The sequence below is a fragment of the Polypterus senegalus genome, chromosome 1, assembly GCF_016835505.1.
Source record: "Polypterus senegalus isolate Bchr_013 chromosome 1, ASM1683550v1, whole genome shotgun sequence".
Lineage (NCBI taxonomy): Eukaryota > Metazoa > Chordata > Cladistia > Polypteriformes > Polypteridae > Polypterus > Polypterus senegalus.
The window spans coordinates 5,590,284-5,609,651 of NC_053154.1; the positions used below are offsets into that span (position 1 = coordinate 5,590,284).

Here is a 19,368-nt window from a genome sequence, read left to right on the forward strand (position 1 = left end):
CAAACGTGACGCCTGGCATTCACACCAAAGAGTTCAATCTTTGTCTCATCAGACCAGAGAATTTTGTTTCTCATGGTCTGAGAGTCCTTCAGGTGCCTTTTGGTAAACTCCAGGTGGGCTGCCATGTGCCTTTTACTAAGGAGTGGCTTCCGTCTGGCCACTCTACTATACAGGCCTGATTGGTGGATTGCTGCAGAGACGGTTGTCCTTCTGGAAGGTTCTCCTCTCTCCACTGAGGACCTCTGGAGCTCTGACAGAGTGATCACTGGGTTCTTGGTCACCTCCCTGACTAAGGCCCTTCTCCCCCAATCGCTCAGTTTAGATGGCCGGCCAGCTCTAGGAAGAGTCCTGGTGGTTTTGAACTTCTTCCAGTTACGGATGATGGAGGCCACTGTGCTCATTGGGACCTTCAAAGCAGCAGACATTTTTCTGTAACCTTCCCCAGATTTGTGCCTCGAGACAATCCTGTCTCGGAGGTCTGCAGACAATTCCTTTGACTTCATGCTTGGTTTGTGCTCTGACATGAACTGTCGACTTTGGGACCTTCTATAGACAGGTGTGGGCCTTTCAAATCATGTCCAGTCAGCTGAATTGACCACTGGTGGACTCCAATGAAACATCTCAAGGATGATCAGGGGAAACAGGATGGACCTGAGCTCAATTTGGAGCTTCATGGCAAAGGCTGTGAATACTTATGTACATCTGCTTTCTCAACTTTTTAAATTTTAATAAATTTCAAAAATCTCAAGTAAACTTTTTTCACGTTGTCATTATGGGGTGTTGTGTGTAGAATTCTGAGGAAAAAAATGAATTGAATCCATTTTGGAAAAAGGCTGTAACATAACAAAATGTGGAAAAAGTGATGTGCTGTGAATACTTTCCAGATGCACTGTACAGTTACGCATGTGCACATGGGAGACAGTTCAAGGCATAGGTGATGGTAATTCTCCACCGTTACAGGAGACGGTGGTGTGTAATAATCGACTCTCTGCAAAAAAGAAGATTAACGGCTCTATACCTCTTCCTTCCTCTTTCCTTCCTGAATTCCATATTGCCAGGAGACCCAACATCTTGGTTGGTCACCCTGAAAGTTGGAAGAAAACTCATTTTGTGTGTACACATGGATTTAAAATTCTCAGTTATACGGAGGTTGGCCAAAAGGTGCTCTCACAATTTGACATTGTCTGTTGTTTTGTGTTACTATAACTATAAATATATATATATACACACATACATATATATATATACATACATACATACATACATACATATATATATATATATATATATATATATATATATATATATATATATATATATATATATATATATATATATATATATATATATATATATATAGTGGCAGATTACTGGGGTCCTTACCTGACCAGGATGCCTGGAAGGACAGAAAAAGGACATGTATAGGGCATGTAGAGGGCAACCGCCCTGGATTAAGAGAGGACCACGGGAGAGCAGGGAAAAGTGGTTAACCTGTTATGACCCGTGGCCACCACCAGGGGACGCCTTAAGTCTCATGGAACCTGGGGAACAATTACTTCCACCACACCCGGAAAGATGGCGAAGGAACCTACCAGGGATGCCCGGTGTGCTTCCGGGGCAAAGGGCAGCACTTCCACCACACCAGGAAGTGCTGCCAGAAGGACGTCATTGGCCACCTGGAGCACATCCGGGCGGGAATAAAAGGGGCCACCTTCTTACAATCGGGGAGCTTGAATCGGGAGTAGGAGCAGGACAAAGCTCCCAGGAGGAGACAGGCTGCCAAGAACTGAGAAAGAGAAGCCTTATTGCGGTGATTATTTGCTGTGTGCATTGTGTGTGGTGTTCAGGACTGTAAACCTGAGTTTATTGATGAAAAATAAATGTGTGCATTTTATAAAGATGTGGTTTCCTACTGGTGGTGTCTGGGCAAGTCTCACTATATATATATATATTATATATATATATATATATATATATATATTACAGGTAGACTCTGAAAACTGGATAAACCTAGCATTAACCAGGCAAACCTTGCACTATTCAAAAGCCCTGGATAGAGCTGAAATTGGAAAAAATATTTTGGTAAAATCTGGCTTTATGCATGTGGATAAACCTATGATTACCAGGGAAAAGTTGAAAACTTATATTTTATTCGGGACAGACCCTCCTAGTAGGTACCTAGTAGATAGGTATATATATTTATATATTATCTCTATACTGTATTGTCACATACATGCAAGTAGCAGGCAGCTAAAGGGCCCGAGTTATTGTACTACCACAACAGACCAGGAGGTGGTGAGGTACGCTGGCTGTCTTTCTCATTTCCTTGCAGACCATTCTTGGGAAATCCCGCCAGGTTCTGGTGCCTTAGAAGACGTCACTTCCGGGTGAGATGACATCACTTCCAGCCCCAATGATGACGTCACTTCCTGTACGGGCCTTTAAAGCCGCCATCTTACTTACATCCATTCAGTTCTGTATTCTATGTTCAGTTTACATCCTAATTTGCAGCCGTGGAATAATATACAGGTGGCTGCCCCAAATCTTTATGATGTCTGTGTCTCATCCTTATCACAATATATATATATATATATATATATATATATATATATATATATATATATATATATATATATATATATATATATAAATAATAGTGTCTATGTATATACATACACATACACATACTAGGGGAGTGTGCCTCCCTGGCCACCTATGGCAGCCCAGCCCCACCTTGATAGCTCCCTTTACTTTTTATCGGTCCACAGGTATATTTCCAAATTTCTGTCAGAACTCTGGACATGAGATTTATTTCTAAATACAGCAAATTCTAAAACTATTGGAAATTGTCATCTATACAAGATGACTGGTAATCTACTTTCTGAAGTATCACCAGTATGCAACTTAAATACACAGAAGGGATACGACTTCTCCTGCATGATCACCAGTCATGATTTTGCCAGCAATTGAATGTTTATGCAGTTTTACAATTAGTAAGCGTGTGCCATTACATAGGCTTTATTTGTCAACTGCTAACACATAATTGATCTACTACTGTTGTGAGCACAGCTGATGTATATAAGGTAATTCGTTTGACATTTTATTGACATTGGTATTCTAAAATGATATACTGTAGAGATGTTGGGGCAGATGGCCGGCATCCTGGCCAAGTCAGGTGTCAGAATAGCACACAAACAAACCCACGAAACAATCTGCGCACGGTCCTCTTTAATGCTAAAAACAAGAAATTGACAGCAAAACACGAAACGCAGTGTACAGCATGCAGTTCGTGCTCAGGGATATCAATCCATCCATTTTCCACCCCGCTCAATCTGAACACAGGGGTCTGCTGGAGCCAATCCCAGCCAACACAGGGCAGGGTGCCAACCCACCGCAGGACACACACAAACATACCCAACACACCAAGGCCAATTTAGAATCACCAATCCACCTAACCTGCATGTCTTTGGACTGTGGGAGGAAACCGGAGCGCCCGGAGGGGAGAACATGCAAACTCCACGCAGGGAGGACCCGGGAAGTGACCCCGGGTCTCCTAACTGCGAGGCAGCAGCGCTACCCACTGCGCCACCATGCCACCGCTCGGCGGTATACATTGGACAAACTTCAAAAGGAATCGCAACACATATACAGGAACACCGCAGCGCCGTCAGAAGAAAGGACTCACTATCATTGATCTAAATCAACAGGACGTACATTTAACTGGGACAACGTACAAGTAAAATTTAAAGGCCAGTACGAAAAGTGCCAGAGAGCTGGCCGAATCCTGGTTATCAAATGAGAACGCCATCAACAGACACTTGGACAGAAACCCAGCATATGCAAACTTAAGAAGAACTTATTCAGAATCACGGGCGGTCCTAGCCTGTTTGGTGCCCTGGGCGAACACCCCCTCTGGCGTCCAAACCTCCCCCCAGCGTTCTAATAAACACTGAACAAAATCAGTGCAATAAAACAAACTACTGTATCACGGATTTTTCACTGGTTCGCTGATTTCTGCTGACAGTGGGTCTTTTAATTTATGCTACACGCTTCCTCAGTTTGTTTGCCCTGTTGATTTCATACAAGGGACGCTATTGGCGGATGGCTTAGAAGGTACCCAATCAGAGCACGTATTACATATTAACTAAAACTCCTCAATGCTATAAGATATGCATCCCGTGCGGAGCTCGATTGTTTGCTTGTCTCTGCCTCTCTCTCACCCTTTCTGACATTCTCTGCGCCTGACGGAGGGGCTGTGAGCAGAGGTGCTGTTTGCCTAGTGGATACGGACGGACGCACCTCTAGGAAATGCCGGCCGCTTTATCGCGGTTCTTCCAAAAGCGCACTTATTGATTTTTTGATGGTTTGCTTTAATCTCGCTCTCTCTCTCTCTCTGACGTTCTCTGCGCTTGACGGAGGAGATGTGAGCAGAGGGGCTGTTTGCACAAAGGCTGTTTGCTTAGAAGATCCTGACGCTTAAAAGCACAAGTATTGATTTTTTTGATTGTTTGCTTTTCTTTGCGAGCTCTCTCTCTCTCTCTGAAATTCTCTGCTCCTGAAGAGATCTATTTGTATTCTTTTAATTATGAGAAAGAACTGTCATCTCTGTCTTGTCATGGAGCACCGTTTAAACTTTTGACTAAAGGGTGTTATTTCATGTCTAGAGGGCTCTAATAATGTTAATAGTGTGGGAGAGTTTCTAAGGGCTTAAAATATATAAAAATAACTACACAAACATATGGTTTCTACTTCGCGGATTTTCATCTATCGCGGGGGGTTCTGGAACGCAACCCCCGTGATCGAGCAGGAATTACTGTATTGGAAATGTAATGTCTAACAGAGCCAAAATCAAATTTTACATTTATACTGCACCAAAATATTTCGTCATAGTGTCAAGAATTTTCACTTTAGTACCATCTCCAGTCATCAGTTCACCAGGTCACCAACAACTACATAAAGATTTGTCTCTCCGAGCTGCAGTCAGTTTATTATTTCGGGTTCACTTTCCCCGCCTGCCCCTCTCCACTACGCGAGTCATTTGCATTAGTAAGTTAGCACGCAAACATATAAATCCATACAAAAAAAACTCTTACTTACTCAAATCGTTTTATCAACCTGTTCAAAATCTCATTGGCGATATTTTACCGTTTTAAAGCCTGTAACGTGCACTCCAATGATGGCGAATTTACCAACGTGTGATAAAGAGCAGAGCGAGCACACGCACTGAGCTGGCGTCAGCTTGTTCTTCCTGTTTGCTGTGCTCTGCTCTGTGCTGCTCGCGCAAGGAGCGCCCATCTAACGATTTCGCACAACCCAGGAAAAATGAATTGTGACATAATGGGCTTGGATTGACAATATTATGAACGAAATGTGCTTTATTTGGAAGCCCACCGCCCCCCTCCCCTTTCGACAGGTTGTGCAGCAAGCAGTAGTGATGGGTCGTTCTTGAACGATTAGTTCATTTTGAACGAATCTTTAATGTGACTCGGGAAGAACGAGTCGTCTCGTGGGAGTGATTCGTTCAATCGCGCATGCGCATTTGCGCAGCTTCTTAAAGTTTCTGTATTGGAATTCATTCACCTGTTTCGAGTCTTCTGGTTTTTCGAGTCGTTCGTTCATCACGTGACAGCCCCATAAGCTTAACCTAGTATGCAGTCTGAGCCGGAAACAGAATTGAACGAAATGACTCAAAAAAAGATTTGTTCATTTTGCTGAACGAGACTCAAAAGGTCCGAGTCGGTAAAATGATACGAACTTCCCATCACTAGCAAGCAGGCTCACCGAGGGCCCTCGCGCTCGCTACCCGCATATATGGGTGTGATAGAATTTAGAAAACACATCGGTGCAAATGATACGTTTATATCATAATGTCCGGTGCTCTTGTGTTTGTTTGTTGGTTTTTATTTTGTGAGCTGGTTATTAGATACCGCGCCAGCCAGCCAGAGAATCCCCCGCCACCCTGTCCGGCATGCAGCGGGCGTACCTCGCAAATGGAGGGCGCCCTTACTCCCCGCAAATGGGCAATAGAAAAGCGATAGGTCCCCATGCAATCCCAAAAATGCGCTGGCATGATGTCGGGGCAGCATGGGCGCAAAAAAAAAAATTTTGCCGATGCCCAAGATGCCGCCCCCACCACGATGTCGCCCATATCAATGGCGCCACTGTTCATAATAAACAAGACTTTACACCCATTACCCCCCCTCCTGACCACACTGACTTACTCCACGTAATTGTTTGCTATATATTGCCTTTGATTCTTGTAAGTCTACGCATTGTCCTCTGATGAAGGGGTTGAAAGCTCAGGAATATAAAAACCTACTTTTGATACGTGACTCATTTTCTCCCTTTGTGGATCTCCAGCTGCAAATATGCAAACAGACCTTCTCTTCCATACATATATATATAGAGAGAGAGAGAGAGTGAGAAAATATCATGAATTTATTAAAGAAAAAAAAAAAAAAACTAACCTATATAGTAGGGCCTTGATTTGTTTGAAGATCGTGACCCGGTGTTCTTCTCATGCAGTGTTGACAGCATACTTGGGGTACTAGTGACTTCGTCCTCATTCGTCCATATTTCGGTAGAAGTTACCAATGGGATACTTGTAGTAGAAACCTCTTCTTCGCCTTCGTTATCCTTAACTGCATATGTGGTAGTGTCAGCTGTGTGAAATTGTCAAAAAAAAAAAAAAACAAATAAAAAAAGGACATAAACACCAAGAAATAAAAATGCAGCATGGTTGGCAGGGAGGCTAACATTTCCAGTCACCATCTGCATGGTTGTTTGCATGTCCTCCTTGTGTCTGTATGGGACACACTGTCCTTTAACTTTCCAAAGACGCGTATTTAATGTTCACTTAAGACTGGAGTGTCACTTCAGCCTATGAGACCACCAACCAGCCTTTCCATGTTTGCTCTTGGCCTTTGGCTATGGTTGTCAAGATGGGCTCTGCCTCAGGCTTTGAACCCAAATATCAGCCAATCTGGATGGATTTATATTATAACTAGCCAGAGTACCTGTCATAGAATAATAGAAAAAAAGTTTGCTCTCTCTTGCCATTACAAATACCTTCAGTGCCAGTCCTCAGTATCAGCATCTGTGTGAAAATCGCGTCACCGGCCTTCCGTCTCTTGTGCATCTCGTAACCTCATTGATCTCTTTGTCATTATTCTCATGGTGCTGTACTCACCTCCTGTCCTGTTTTAAACTTTGAAGGCGACTTTCTCAGTGTGCATCTTGTCACGCACGAACGCATAGGGAGCCGCTTAAAGACCCTACGAGTACCGTGGCATATCGTACCAGGGGGACAATGGCAGGATACTAACCTTTCTTTCTTTATTCCAGCAGAAAGAACGAAGCACCACCGCCGGGAATACACCGGGACTCGCTAAACAGAACCCGGCTACTTCCGGGTCCCCTCCTTCCCTCTGGTCCCCTTCTGATGACTTCATTACTCCCATCTACTACCACGGTTCCTTCCCAGCATTCCATCTGCCTGCTTCAGGTTCCACCCCATAAATTGTCCGTCTGTTACTGTCAAGATGTACTTGTAAATGGATGCCAAACTTAACGTCCACGACTTTACAGTATACGGGGCCGGAAAACCCCAAACCTTAATGTCTTGTCTGATCTCTTTATTACAGCCTTTATTCCTTCTCAGGAGTTTTACTCCCACACTTCCTCTTTCGTCGCATCATCCATCCATCCATCCATTATCCAACCCGCTATATCCTAACTACAGGGTAAGCCAAAATGACCAATCACGCCAAAGTGAAGCTGGCTATTCAGATTGCTTGAAGCGACTGGACACACAGACCTTAGTGTTTTATTATATAGAAGATAAAATGTCAAAAAAACAAACCAAAAAACTCACCGAGTCAAGTTGGGGAACCTGCACTGGTACAGCGTGTTGCCGCACCCACTACACGACGAAACACCTCAGGATCTCAGTTGGCAACACCCCAGGCAGACACGTGGTCCAGTCCCACCCTCCGGATATGACCCTCTATCTGCCACAGCCAGGTGTTATGTGAGTGACCCCTTGGCCTGGTCCAGCCACTTGGGACCCCAACAATGAGGATCTTATGAGCTGATCACCCTCTGGGAATCGCGCCACATGGCCATGGTGCCGTAACTGACGCTCCCTCACAATGCAGGTCATGTGCTTCATTCGGGACTCCGTGAGCAACACAACGTCAAACCAGAGGTACCCAAGGATTCTCCGGAGAGTCACACATGAAGGAGTCCAGTCTTCGTCTCAGGTCACTGGATAGCGTCCATGTCTCACAAACAGGGAGCACCAGGACTCTAAAGACTTGGACCTTCGTCCTTTTGTGCCACACACACCCCTTTCCAGTGACTTCATGACCCCCCATGCTCTCCCAATCTGTTCACTGACTTCATAAGAAGAGTCACCAGAGTCACATGAATGTCACTGCCGAGGTAAGTAAACCTCTCGAAGAGGTCGACACTCTCTCTACAAATAGACACACTCCTGATGGCCGTGCCCAGGAGGTCATTAAAGGCCTGATCTTTGGTTTTTATCAGGACACTCGCAAGCCCAGACACTCAGACTCCTCGCGCAGGCTCTCAAGCGCCCCAATCAGAGCCTCCATTGACTCCACAAAGATCACAGCAACATCAGCAAAGTCAAGGTCCATGAATCTTTCTTCACCAACAGATGCCCCCCATCCGCTGGGGCTTATCTGATGGCAAACGGTCACGTGCATGCAAATAGGGGACAGCTGAACAGCTCGAGTGACACACCCACACCACACCCTCCAGGGGTGGGCGCTGTGTCCCAGTGGCTTTTTTTCTCTTTCTCCCTCTGCAGACCAGATGACCGATCACCTCTGACGTCACTTCTGGTGTACGTCCACCTGAACCCGCCTCTTCCTAAAAACCGGAAGCTCTGCCATCTTGTCAGGTCTTGAACCTGCATGTGAAAAGACGCCTCTGTAATTACCAAATGTTGTTCTTTTGCTTTGCAGTTCAATTATATGGGGGTTACCAGAAGGGTACTTGTTTCTCCTACACAAACATTAGTAGATAGTGTCACACACGTGCGCATGGGAGGCAGTCTAAGGGCTTAACGTGAGGGTAAGACATGGAGTTTGGGGTTGATGAAGTAAACTAAAGCCTTTTCACCCTCTTCTCCAGACCACCAGAAGGAAAGCCCAGCTAGAGCTCCACCCACTTCTAATACCAGACCCCGCCCTATTACTCACCTCGCTTCTGGCGAGAACCCGCCTCTTCCAGCCCACCACCTATAAAACCCAACCCAATTCAGTCTCAGTTTGAGTTTGAGTCTTTTATGACTGCTCCGTTGGTGCCTTATTTTTCCTTGTTGCAATATACGGGGTGGACCCCCAAACCTTCCTCTCTGTTTTTGTCTCTTTTACAATTGATAAGATCCATTTATTCAGCACATTGTTGGTCTTCCATTTGCCCTAAGAGCTAACTAAATTCATCAAGGTATACACTCGGCAAGGTATCTTATTGGCTCATCTCAATTCCACCCCTTAAATGTTAATGTTATACAAAATTATTGTCTCTCTGTTATACCGTCATTGTTATCAGTCTTTAATTTAATATTGTTCTTTATCAGTATGCTGCTGCTGGAGTAGGGGAATTTGGGATTAATAAAGTATCTATCTATCTATCTATCTATCTATCTATCTATCTATTATATAGTGCCTTTCACTCTATCTATCTATCTATCTATCTATCTATCTATCTATCTATCTATCTATCTATCTATCTATTATATAGTGCCTTTCACTCTATCTATCTATCTATCTATTATATAGTATCTTTCACTCTATCTATCTATCTATCTATCTATCTATCTATCTATCTATCTATCTATCTATCTATCATATACACTGTGTGCACAATTATTAGGCAAGTGAGTATTTTGACCATATCATCATTTTTAATGCGTATATTCCAACTCCAAGCTGTATTAACTTGAATGCTTATTGGATTTCAGCACGTCAGGTGATGTGTATTTGTGTAATGAGGGAGGGTGTGGCCTAAGGAGATCAACACCCTATATCAAGGTGTGCAGAATTATTAGGCAGCTAGTTTTCCTCAGGCAAAATGGGCCAAAAAGAGATTTAACTGACTCTGAAAAGTCAAAATTGTAAAAGTCTTTCAGAGGGATGCAGCACTTTTGGAATTGCTAAGATATTGGTGTGTGATCACAGAACCATCAAACATTTTGTTGCAAATAGTCAACAGGGTCGCAAGAAACGTGTTGAGAACAAAAGACGCAAATTAGCTGCCAAAGATTTGAGAAGAATCAAACGTGAAGCTACCAGGAACCCATTATCCTCCAGTACTTTCATATTCCAGAGCTGCAACCTACCTGGAGTGCCCAGAAGTACAAGGTGTTCAGTGCTCAAAGACATGGCCGAGGTAAGGAGGGCTGAAACCCAACCACCACTGAACAAGAAACATAAGTTGAAACGTCAAAACTGGGCCAAGAAATATCTGAAGACAGATTTTTTTCAAAGGTTTTATGGACCGATGAGATGAGAGTGACTCTTGATGGACCAGATGGATGGACCTGTGGATCAGTAATGGGTGCAGAGCTCCACTCCAACGTAGAGGTGGGGTACTGGTATGAGCTGGTATTTTTAAAGATGAGCTAGTTGGACCTTTTTGCATTGAAGATGAACTCAAAATCAACTCCCAAACCTACTGCCAGTTTTTCAAAGACACTTTCTTTAAACAGTGATACAGGAAAAGACATCTTTGAAGAAGACCATGATTTTATGCAGGCCAATGCTCCATCACTTGCATCGAAGTTCTCCACTTCGTGGCCAGCCAGTAAAGGCCTTAAAGATGAAGGAATAATGACATGGCCCCTTCCTCATCTGACCTAAACCCTATCGAGAACTTGTGGGCACTTCTTAAACGCTAGATTTACGGGGGAGAAAAACAATCCACCTCTCTGAAGAGTGTCTGGGAGGCTGTAGTCACTGCTCCACAAAAAGCTGATCGTCAACAGATCAAGAAACTGACAGACTCCATGAATGGAAAGGCTTATGACTGTTATTGGAAAGATGGGTGGCTATATTGGTCATTGATTGATTGATTGATTGATTGATTTTTGAAATGTCAGAGATGTTTATTTGTAAATTTTGAGGTGTTTGTTTATTATTCTCACTATAACAGATGAAAAGAAACAAGTGAGATGGGAAAATTTTCATTTTTCCTTTAGTTGCATAATAAATCTGCACACTAATAGTTGCCTAATAATTGTGCGCACATATGTATTCCCCTGATGATGTTCACACTCACATTTCCGTTGTGAAACATTCAGGTTTCAGGTTTATTAACATTTTGGATTGACTGATAGCACTGTGTTTGTTCCATATTAAAATTAATCCTCAAAAATACAACTTGCCTAATAATTGTGCACACAGTGTAGTGCCTTTCATCACTATCTATCTATCTATCTATCTATCTATCTATCTATCTATCTATCTATCTATCTATCTATCATATAGTGCCGTTCATATCTATCTATTATATAGTGCCTTTCATCACTATCTATCTATCTATCTATCTATCTATCTATCTATCATATAGTGCCGTTCATATCTATCTATTATATAGTGCCTTTCACTCTATCTATCTATCTATCTATCTATCTATCTATCTATCTATCATATAGTGCCTTTCATATCTATCTATCTATCTATCTATCTATCTATCTATCTATCTATCTATCTATCTATGTAGTGTAGTAAGCGTCCACTAACATTAAACTTGTATCCAAATCTGTTGAGTGTACAGTTCTGTCTGATTGTGACACAAAACTAAACTCTGTAGGAGCTCCAGGCCATAATTACTAAAATTAAAACTGAATCTAAGATATAAAAATAAAATAGAAAAGTCTTTGTGACATAAAAACTAAACTAAAACTAAAAATACACAATGAAGAAAAACTGAAATTAAACTGAATTTCCAAGTAAGGTCAGAAAAAATATAAAAATAAAAACTAATATAAAAAGGCAGACTATAATAACATGGGTTTGGCCTTGAGGATCACTGCTACCTGCATGTGTGGGGGAATGAACTGCTCACGTTGGATAGTCCATTCTTTATAAATGATGAAGGACGTAACATGTAAGACGTTGCAGCCAGGTCAAGTCTCAACTCCTGCCCCATCCTTCCAATATGGCCTCCTGTCCAGGCAAGATATCTCTTGGGGATGCCCGTCCTTTCCTCCCTGGAACTTCCAATAGATAATGCACATACGATAATGAGTTCTGTCTTCTTAAGCCATCAAGAGGAAAGGCACTGGGCTTTAAAACATACAGAAACATTTCAATCCCGGCCTCTGACTCGCTGTGGGACTCCAAGACACTTCATTGCCATTGAAGTGAGACAATTTAAAAAACAACAATAAAAACAGAACACGTCATTAACCAGCCCCAGTGTAGCTATGTATTGTCAAGTGCCTTGGAATTGGTGGCGTTGCCAGCTTGCGGAAGGCCCCTGTGCCGCGTCCTGAGGTGGGCCCCTCCTGTCTAGTATAAATGTTAGTAATTTCTTCACAAACAGACCCTAGGGGCCGGCTGGGCAGTGGGGTCCAGGACCGCGTCAGTATCATAATCACACGCTGGTGACAAACAAACCGGCTCTCTAAATGGAGTTTGTAATAACTTTTTTAATTGCTTTATTACAGCCGCTGTAAGTCAGTAAAAATAAAGTAAATTGTGGGAATGGAATGTGGGACGTGTGGGTAGCGGTAGTAGTCGTACATAAATAAATGTTAAGATGTGGACCCACTTACTTTTTCAAGACAACTTTGTGAAGGAAGATCATATTTAAAATGTAACGTCAGCTAGAAAGTGGAAACTGTTCTGTGCTTTAAAATGAAGCCGTTTCAATGTGTATCAAATTAAAACGACAACACCGGATACTACGACACCATCGAACTGTTTACACAAGTTATGAGAAAATGGACGTCATAAAGTGGGGTGTCAATGGTTCCAAGAAATTTGCCTTGGTCGTATATATCGCTTGTTTGTCTTGAGTAGTTTCTCCATTTTGAGCGGTTTCGGCAGATAGCACCTGATCTGAAGCCATTGTATCGCTACTTCCAGACTCGGTAGTTCACTCACTGCACTGTCTACATTACCAGCTAGCGGCCGATGCGACGATTCACCAGCATCAGCATTCTCAGTTACCACCGCTGGCCCTCGCTCAGTTTTGAGAAAGGCAGACATCTCGGTAAGCTCGGCGTTTTTCAATTCCTATTGCAGGCGTGCCTGATGTTCAGCAGCACCACTCTTATAATGTTTGGCGGATCCGCCGCTATTGGGCGACTTGGCATCGTCTGGCGAGGGTATAAAAAGCGTCAACTCGTTCAAATATTCGCTGTTTCCCGACTATCCATCCATCCATTTTCTAACCCGCTGAATCCGAACACAGGGTCACGGGGGTCTGCTGGAGCCAATCCCAGCCAACACAGGGAGCAAGGCAGGAACAAATCCCAGCCAGGGTGCCAACCCACCACAGGGCATACACACCCACACACCAAGCACACACTAGGGACAATTTAGGATCACCAATGTGCCTAACCTGCATGTCTTCGGACTGTGGGGGGAAACTAACGCAGACACGGGGAGAACATGCAAACTCCACGCAGGGAGGACCCTGGGCAGCAAACCCGGGTCTCCTAACGGCGAGGCAGCAGCGCCACCGTGCCGCCCTCTGCTATAATTTACCGTTTACAAATTCGAATTTCAAAAACTGTTGAGATCAAATCAAAGTACAAAAGTCACAATTGTTTGCGATAATAATATATACAGTGGTGTGAAAAACTATTTGCCCCCTTCCTGATTTCTTATTCTTTTGCATGTTTGTCACACAAAATGTTTCTGATCATCAAACACATTTAACCATTAGTCAAATATAACACAAGTAAACACAAAATGCAGTTTTTATTATTTAGGGAGAAAAAAAATCCAAACCTACATGGCCCTGTGTGAAAAAGTAATTGCCCCTGAACCTAATAACTGGTTGGCCCACCCTTAGCAGCAATAACTGCAGTCAAGCGTTTGCGATAACTTGCAATGAGTCTTTTACGGCGCTCTGGAGGAATTTTGGCCCACTCATCTTTGCAGAATTGTTGTAATTCAGCTTTATTTGAGGGTTTTCTAGCATGAAGCGCCTTTTTAAGGTCATGCCATAGCATCTCAATTGGATTCAGGTCAGGACTTTGACTAGGCCACTCCAAAGTCTTCATTTTGTTTTTCTTCAGCCATTCAGAGGTGGATTTGCTGGTGTGTTTTGGGTCATTGTCCTGTTGCAGCACCCAAGATCGCTTCAGCTTGAGTTGACGAACAGATGGCGGACATTCTCCTTCAGGATTTTTGGTAGACAGTAGAATTCATGGTTCCATCTATCACAGCAAGCCTTCCAGGTCCTGAAGCAGCAAAACAACCCCAGACCATCACACTACCACCACCATATTTTACTGTTGGTATGATGTTCTTTTTCTGAAATGCTGTGTTCCTTTTACGCCAGATGTAACGGGACATTTGCCTTCCAAAAGTTCAACTTTTGTCTCATCAGTCCACAAGGTATTTTCCCAAAAGTCTTGGCAATCATTGAGATGTTTCTTAGCAAAATTGAGACGAGCCCTAATGTTCTTTTTGCTGAACAGTGGTTTGCGTCTTGGAAATCTGCCATGCAGGCCGTTTTTGCCCAGTCTCTTTCTTATGGTGGAGTCGTGAACACTGACCTTAATTGAGGCAAGTGAGGCCTGCAGTTCTTTAGACGTTGTCCTGGGGTCTTTGTGACCTCTCAGATGAGTCGCCTCTGCGCTCTTGGGGTCATTTTGGTCGGCCGCCACTCCTGGGAAGGTTCACCACTGTTCCATGTTTTTGCCATTTGTGGATAATGGCTCTCACTGTGGTTCGCTGGAGTCCCAAAGCTTTAGAAATGGCTTTATAACCTTTACCAGACTGATAGATCTCAATTACTTCTGTTCTCATTTGTTCCTGAATTTCTTTGGATCTTGGCATGATGTCTAGCTTTTGAGGTGCTTTTGGTCTACTTTTCTGTGTCAGCCAGCTCCTATTGAAGTGATTTCTTGATTGAAACAGGTGTGGCAGTAATCAGGAAATTGAACTCAGGTGTGATACACCACAGTTAGGTGATTTTTTAACAAGGGGGCAATTACTTTGTCACACAGGGCCATGTAGGTTTGGATTTTTTCTCCCTAAATAATAAAACCATCATTTAAAAACTGCATTTTGTGTTTACTTGTGTTATATTTGACTAATGGTTAAATGTGTTTGATGATCAGAAACATTTTTTGTGACAAACATGCAAAAGAATAAGAAATCAGGAAGGGGGCAAATAGTTTTTCACACCACTGTATTTACATGTGACGTCCTTCAAAACTTCTTCCATTCATGGCACGCCACTTTCCTGTAAGGCGGACTCCCGAAGTTTAAATTTATGTAGACTGCAGGCCTGCCGAATACGTAACATCATCTTGGATTGGACTGGACTGGCCTTGTGTGGGTGAAGATATGCAACTAAAATTGTGAATTATTAACGCAATGAACTGTGCAAGTGAGTAAAGTCATATACTGTATTTACACGACCCCCCCAAGCTCGTAGGCCCTTGTGCTTTGCACAATCTGCACAAGCCATTGCTATGCCACAGCTTGGAATGTTGTCCACCATACAGCACTGCAATATAAAAGCACAAGGCTGCCAGCTTGATCTCAGCTTGTCCCTCAAAGTGTGGGCCTCACCAAACCATTTAAGTTGCCTGCATTTCAGAAAAGGTGGCCAAAGCACGACCTTCAACCCTGCTGGCATGGCCAGCCTAAAGTTAAGCAGTGCTGGGCACATGGCAGAGTGTGCAGTTAACGTAGACGTTAGGACTTTGTCCAGATATCACCCGCTGGAAAGAGAGATGACAGAAGAGCTCAGGTCCGCTCTCTCAATTTCATGTTTCCTTTTCTCCCTCTAAAGCCAGTGAGCTGTTAAACCAAGATAACCCCGCAGATGTTTGTTTTATTATCATTATTTTACATTTTATATTAAATACATGGATATGAAAGAACTGACACCTTTCTAAGAGACAGATAGGCCTGTTTCCTAAAGGTTGTAACCTGATAAGAGTTACTGCTATCAAACAAAGTCAACAAAAAGAGAAAGATGGTGGCAGAGCTGCAGGTCAGTGTGCTTCACAGTGGAAACTTATCATCGTGAGCAACACACACGTGTGGAAAATGACATGCACACAAAGGGGAATGGACGTTGATCAAAAAGTGACAAGCTAGCTGGTGTCATTGTCACCACTCCTGCCCCTCACTTGGCAAAAATCTACTGTACATTCTCCATATTACAAGAAAGAAAATGTTCAGAGAAGGCCAAGAAACTTTTTTCCAGGATTGTTAAGTCTGAGCTATTAGGAGAAATTCAAGGAAGTGCCAGGACAAGAGTTTAAATCGACAAAGAGGGTAAACAGGGTTAATGTAAAATCCATTCTTCAATAAGAACATCTATCTTAATAAAAAGATATGCGTTTGTGTGTCCGTCTGTGTGTCTGTCCAGTTGCAATGTCTCAGTCATTTCAACAGATGGTGCATTACAAACATTAACACTGCTTTTACGAATCCCATACCAAATGCCATATAACAGGGACAGCTGCATTGTGTTTGTCATTATGGCAGATGGTAAATCACAAACATCTGTAGTAATAAAATGCATTGCGTTTGTCATTCCAGTTTGTAGCAATGTTGGATTAAAACAAATGTTTGTGATGTGCCACCTGTTGGAATGAAAAATGCAATGTGTACGCGCCTCTGTTATATGCCATTTTGTGTGGGAATCGTAAAGGCAGTGTTAAATGTTTTTGATGCGCCATCAGTTGGAAAGACAAACGCAATGCATTTTATTACTACACTAGCTGTGCTACCCTTCTGAGATGGGCTGAAATAATAATAGCAGACCTCAGCGCTAATGATTTTAGTACAACATGCAATGTCTGCAGTACATCTGTGTTATATGCTATTTGGTATGGGATTTGTAAAGGCAGTGGTGATGTCTGTAATGAGTTTTTATATTCCAGGAGTTACTTTTCAGAATTAAAACAGAGAGGTGAGAAGCTTTCAAATGATGACTTCTGTCACCAACAACACATGTGTTTACTGGGGCTTACTACCCATATAACAACTCGGAACAAAACAATAGACATACAAAATAGCTCTCTTTCTTTGTAGCTGAAAAAAACCAAAACAAAGGCATTGTAAAAAATATATATATATATATATATATATATAAACTGCTCAAAAAAATGAAAGGAACACTTTGAAAACACATCAGATCTCAATGGGAAAAAGAAATCCTCCTGGATATCTATACTGATATAGACTGGGTAATGTGTTAGGAACGAAAGGATGCCACATCGTTTGATGGAAATGAAAATGATCAACCTACAGAGCCCTGAATTCAAAGACGCCCCAAAAATCAGAGTGAAGAAATGATGTGGCAGGCTGGTCCATTTTGCCAAAATGTAATTGCAGCAACTCCAAATTGTACGCAGCACTTTGTATGGCCCCTGTGTTCTTGTATACATGCCTGACAACATCGGTGCATGCTTCTAATGAGATGACAGATGGTGTTGTGGGGGATCTCCTCCCAGATCTGGACCAGGGCATCACTGAGCTCCTGGACAGTCTGAGGTGCAACCTGGTGGCATTGGATGGACCAAAACATAATGTCCCAGAGGTGTTCTATTGGATTTAGGTCAGGAAAGTGTGGTGGCCAGTCAATGGTATCAATTCCTTCATCCTCCAGGAACTGCCTGCATACTCTCACCACATGAGGCCAGGAATTGTCGTGCACCAGGAGCCACTGTACCAGCATAGGGTCTGACAATGGGTCCAAGGATTTCATCCTGATACCTAATGGCAGCCAAGGTGCCTTTGTCAAGCCTGTAGCGGTCTGTGTGACCCTCCATGGATATGCCTCCCCAGACAATCATTAACCCACCACCAAACTGCTCATGCTGAATGATGTTACAGGCAGCATAATGTTCTCCATGGCTTCTCCAGACCCTTTCACTTCTGTCACGTGCTCAGGGTGAACCTGCTCTCATCTGTAAAGCACAGGGCACCAGTGGTGCATCTGCCAATTCTGGTATTCTATGGCGAATGCCAATCGAGCTGCATGCTGCTGGGCAGTGAGCTCAGGGCCCATTAGAGGACATGGGGCCCTTGGGTCACCCTCATGAAGTCTTTCTGGTTGTTTGGTCAGAGACATTCACACCAGTGGCCTGCTGGAGGTCATTTTATAGGGCTCTGGCAGTGCTCATCCTGTTCCTCCTTGCCCAAAGGAGCAGATACTGGTCCTGCTGATGGGTTATGGACCTTCTATGGCCCTCTCCAGCTCTCCTAGAGTAACTGCTTGTCTCCTAGAATCTCCTCCATGCCCTTGAGACTGTGCAGGAGACACAGCAAACCTTCTGGCAATGACACGTATTGATGTGCCATCCTGGAGAAGTTGGACTACCTGTGCAACCTCTGTAGGGTCCAGGTATGGCCTCATGCTACCAGTAGTGACACTGACTGTAGCCAAATGCAAAACTAGTGAAGAAACAGTCAGAAAAGATGAGGAGGGAAAAATGTCAGTGGCCTCCACCTGTTAAACCATTCCTGTTTTGGGGTCATCTCATTGTTGCCCCTCTAGTGCATCTGTTGTTAATTTCATTAACACCACAGCAGCTGAAACTGATTAACAACCCCCTCTGCTACTTAACTGACCAGATTAATATCCCATAAGTTTCATTGACTTTATGCTATACTCTGATTAAAAAGTGTTCCTTTAATTCTCTTGAGCAGTATATATATATATATATATATATATATATATATATATATATATATATATATATATATATATATATATATATATATAGTGATAAAGGCGCTATATAGCACCCAACCCGGCACAGACTACGCAGAGGCACGTGTTCACACTCAAGACTTTTTATTTTTTCCTCTTCAGCCGTGGGCACACGTCTTCCCCGTGTCCCACCGGCCCAACACAGTCCCAAGCACAAAACACACAGTTACCACCAAACCAACACTTTCCTGCTCCACCACTCCTCCCAGGCAACCTCGTCCTCTTCCTCCCGATTCTGGCCTTGATTGCTGGGAGTCAGGCCCTTTTATACCCCACCCGGGAGTGTTCCAGGTGCCTGACCAGCTGGTCTTAATTGCACCTCCGGGTGGGGCTGATAAACCGCCCAGTGTGGTGGCTGGTTCTCTGCAGCACCCCTAGCGCCACCTCATCTCCCAACCGGCTGCTGTGGTGGACTCCATG

At 43.3% G+C, this 19,368-nt stretch overlaps 1 protein-coding gene across 2 annotated transcripts in view; it reads right to left on the reverse strand.

Moving 5' to 3' along the window:
* LOC120523050 (CD44 antigen-like) overlaps positions 1-19,368 on the reverse strand; it is a 144,000-nt gene that overhangs the window by 35,228 nt on the left and 89,404 nt on the right. For both annotated transcript variants that reach the window (XM_039744003.1, XM_039744011.1), the window contains exon 5: positions 6,468-6,662. In XM_039744003.1, the coding sequence (XP_039599937.1) occupies positions 6,468-6,662 (195 nt within the window). The remainder of the gene's footprint in view (positions 1-6,467; positions 6,663-19,368) is intronic.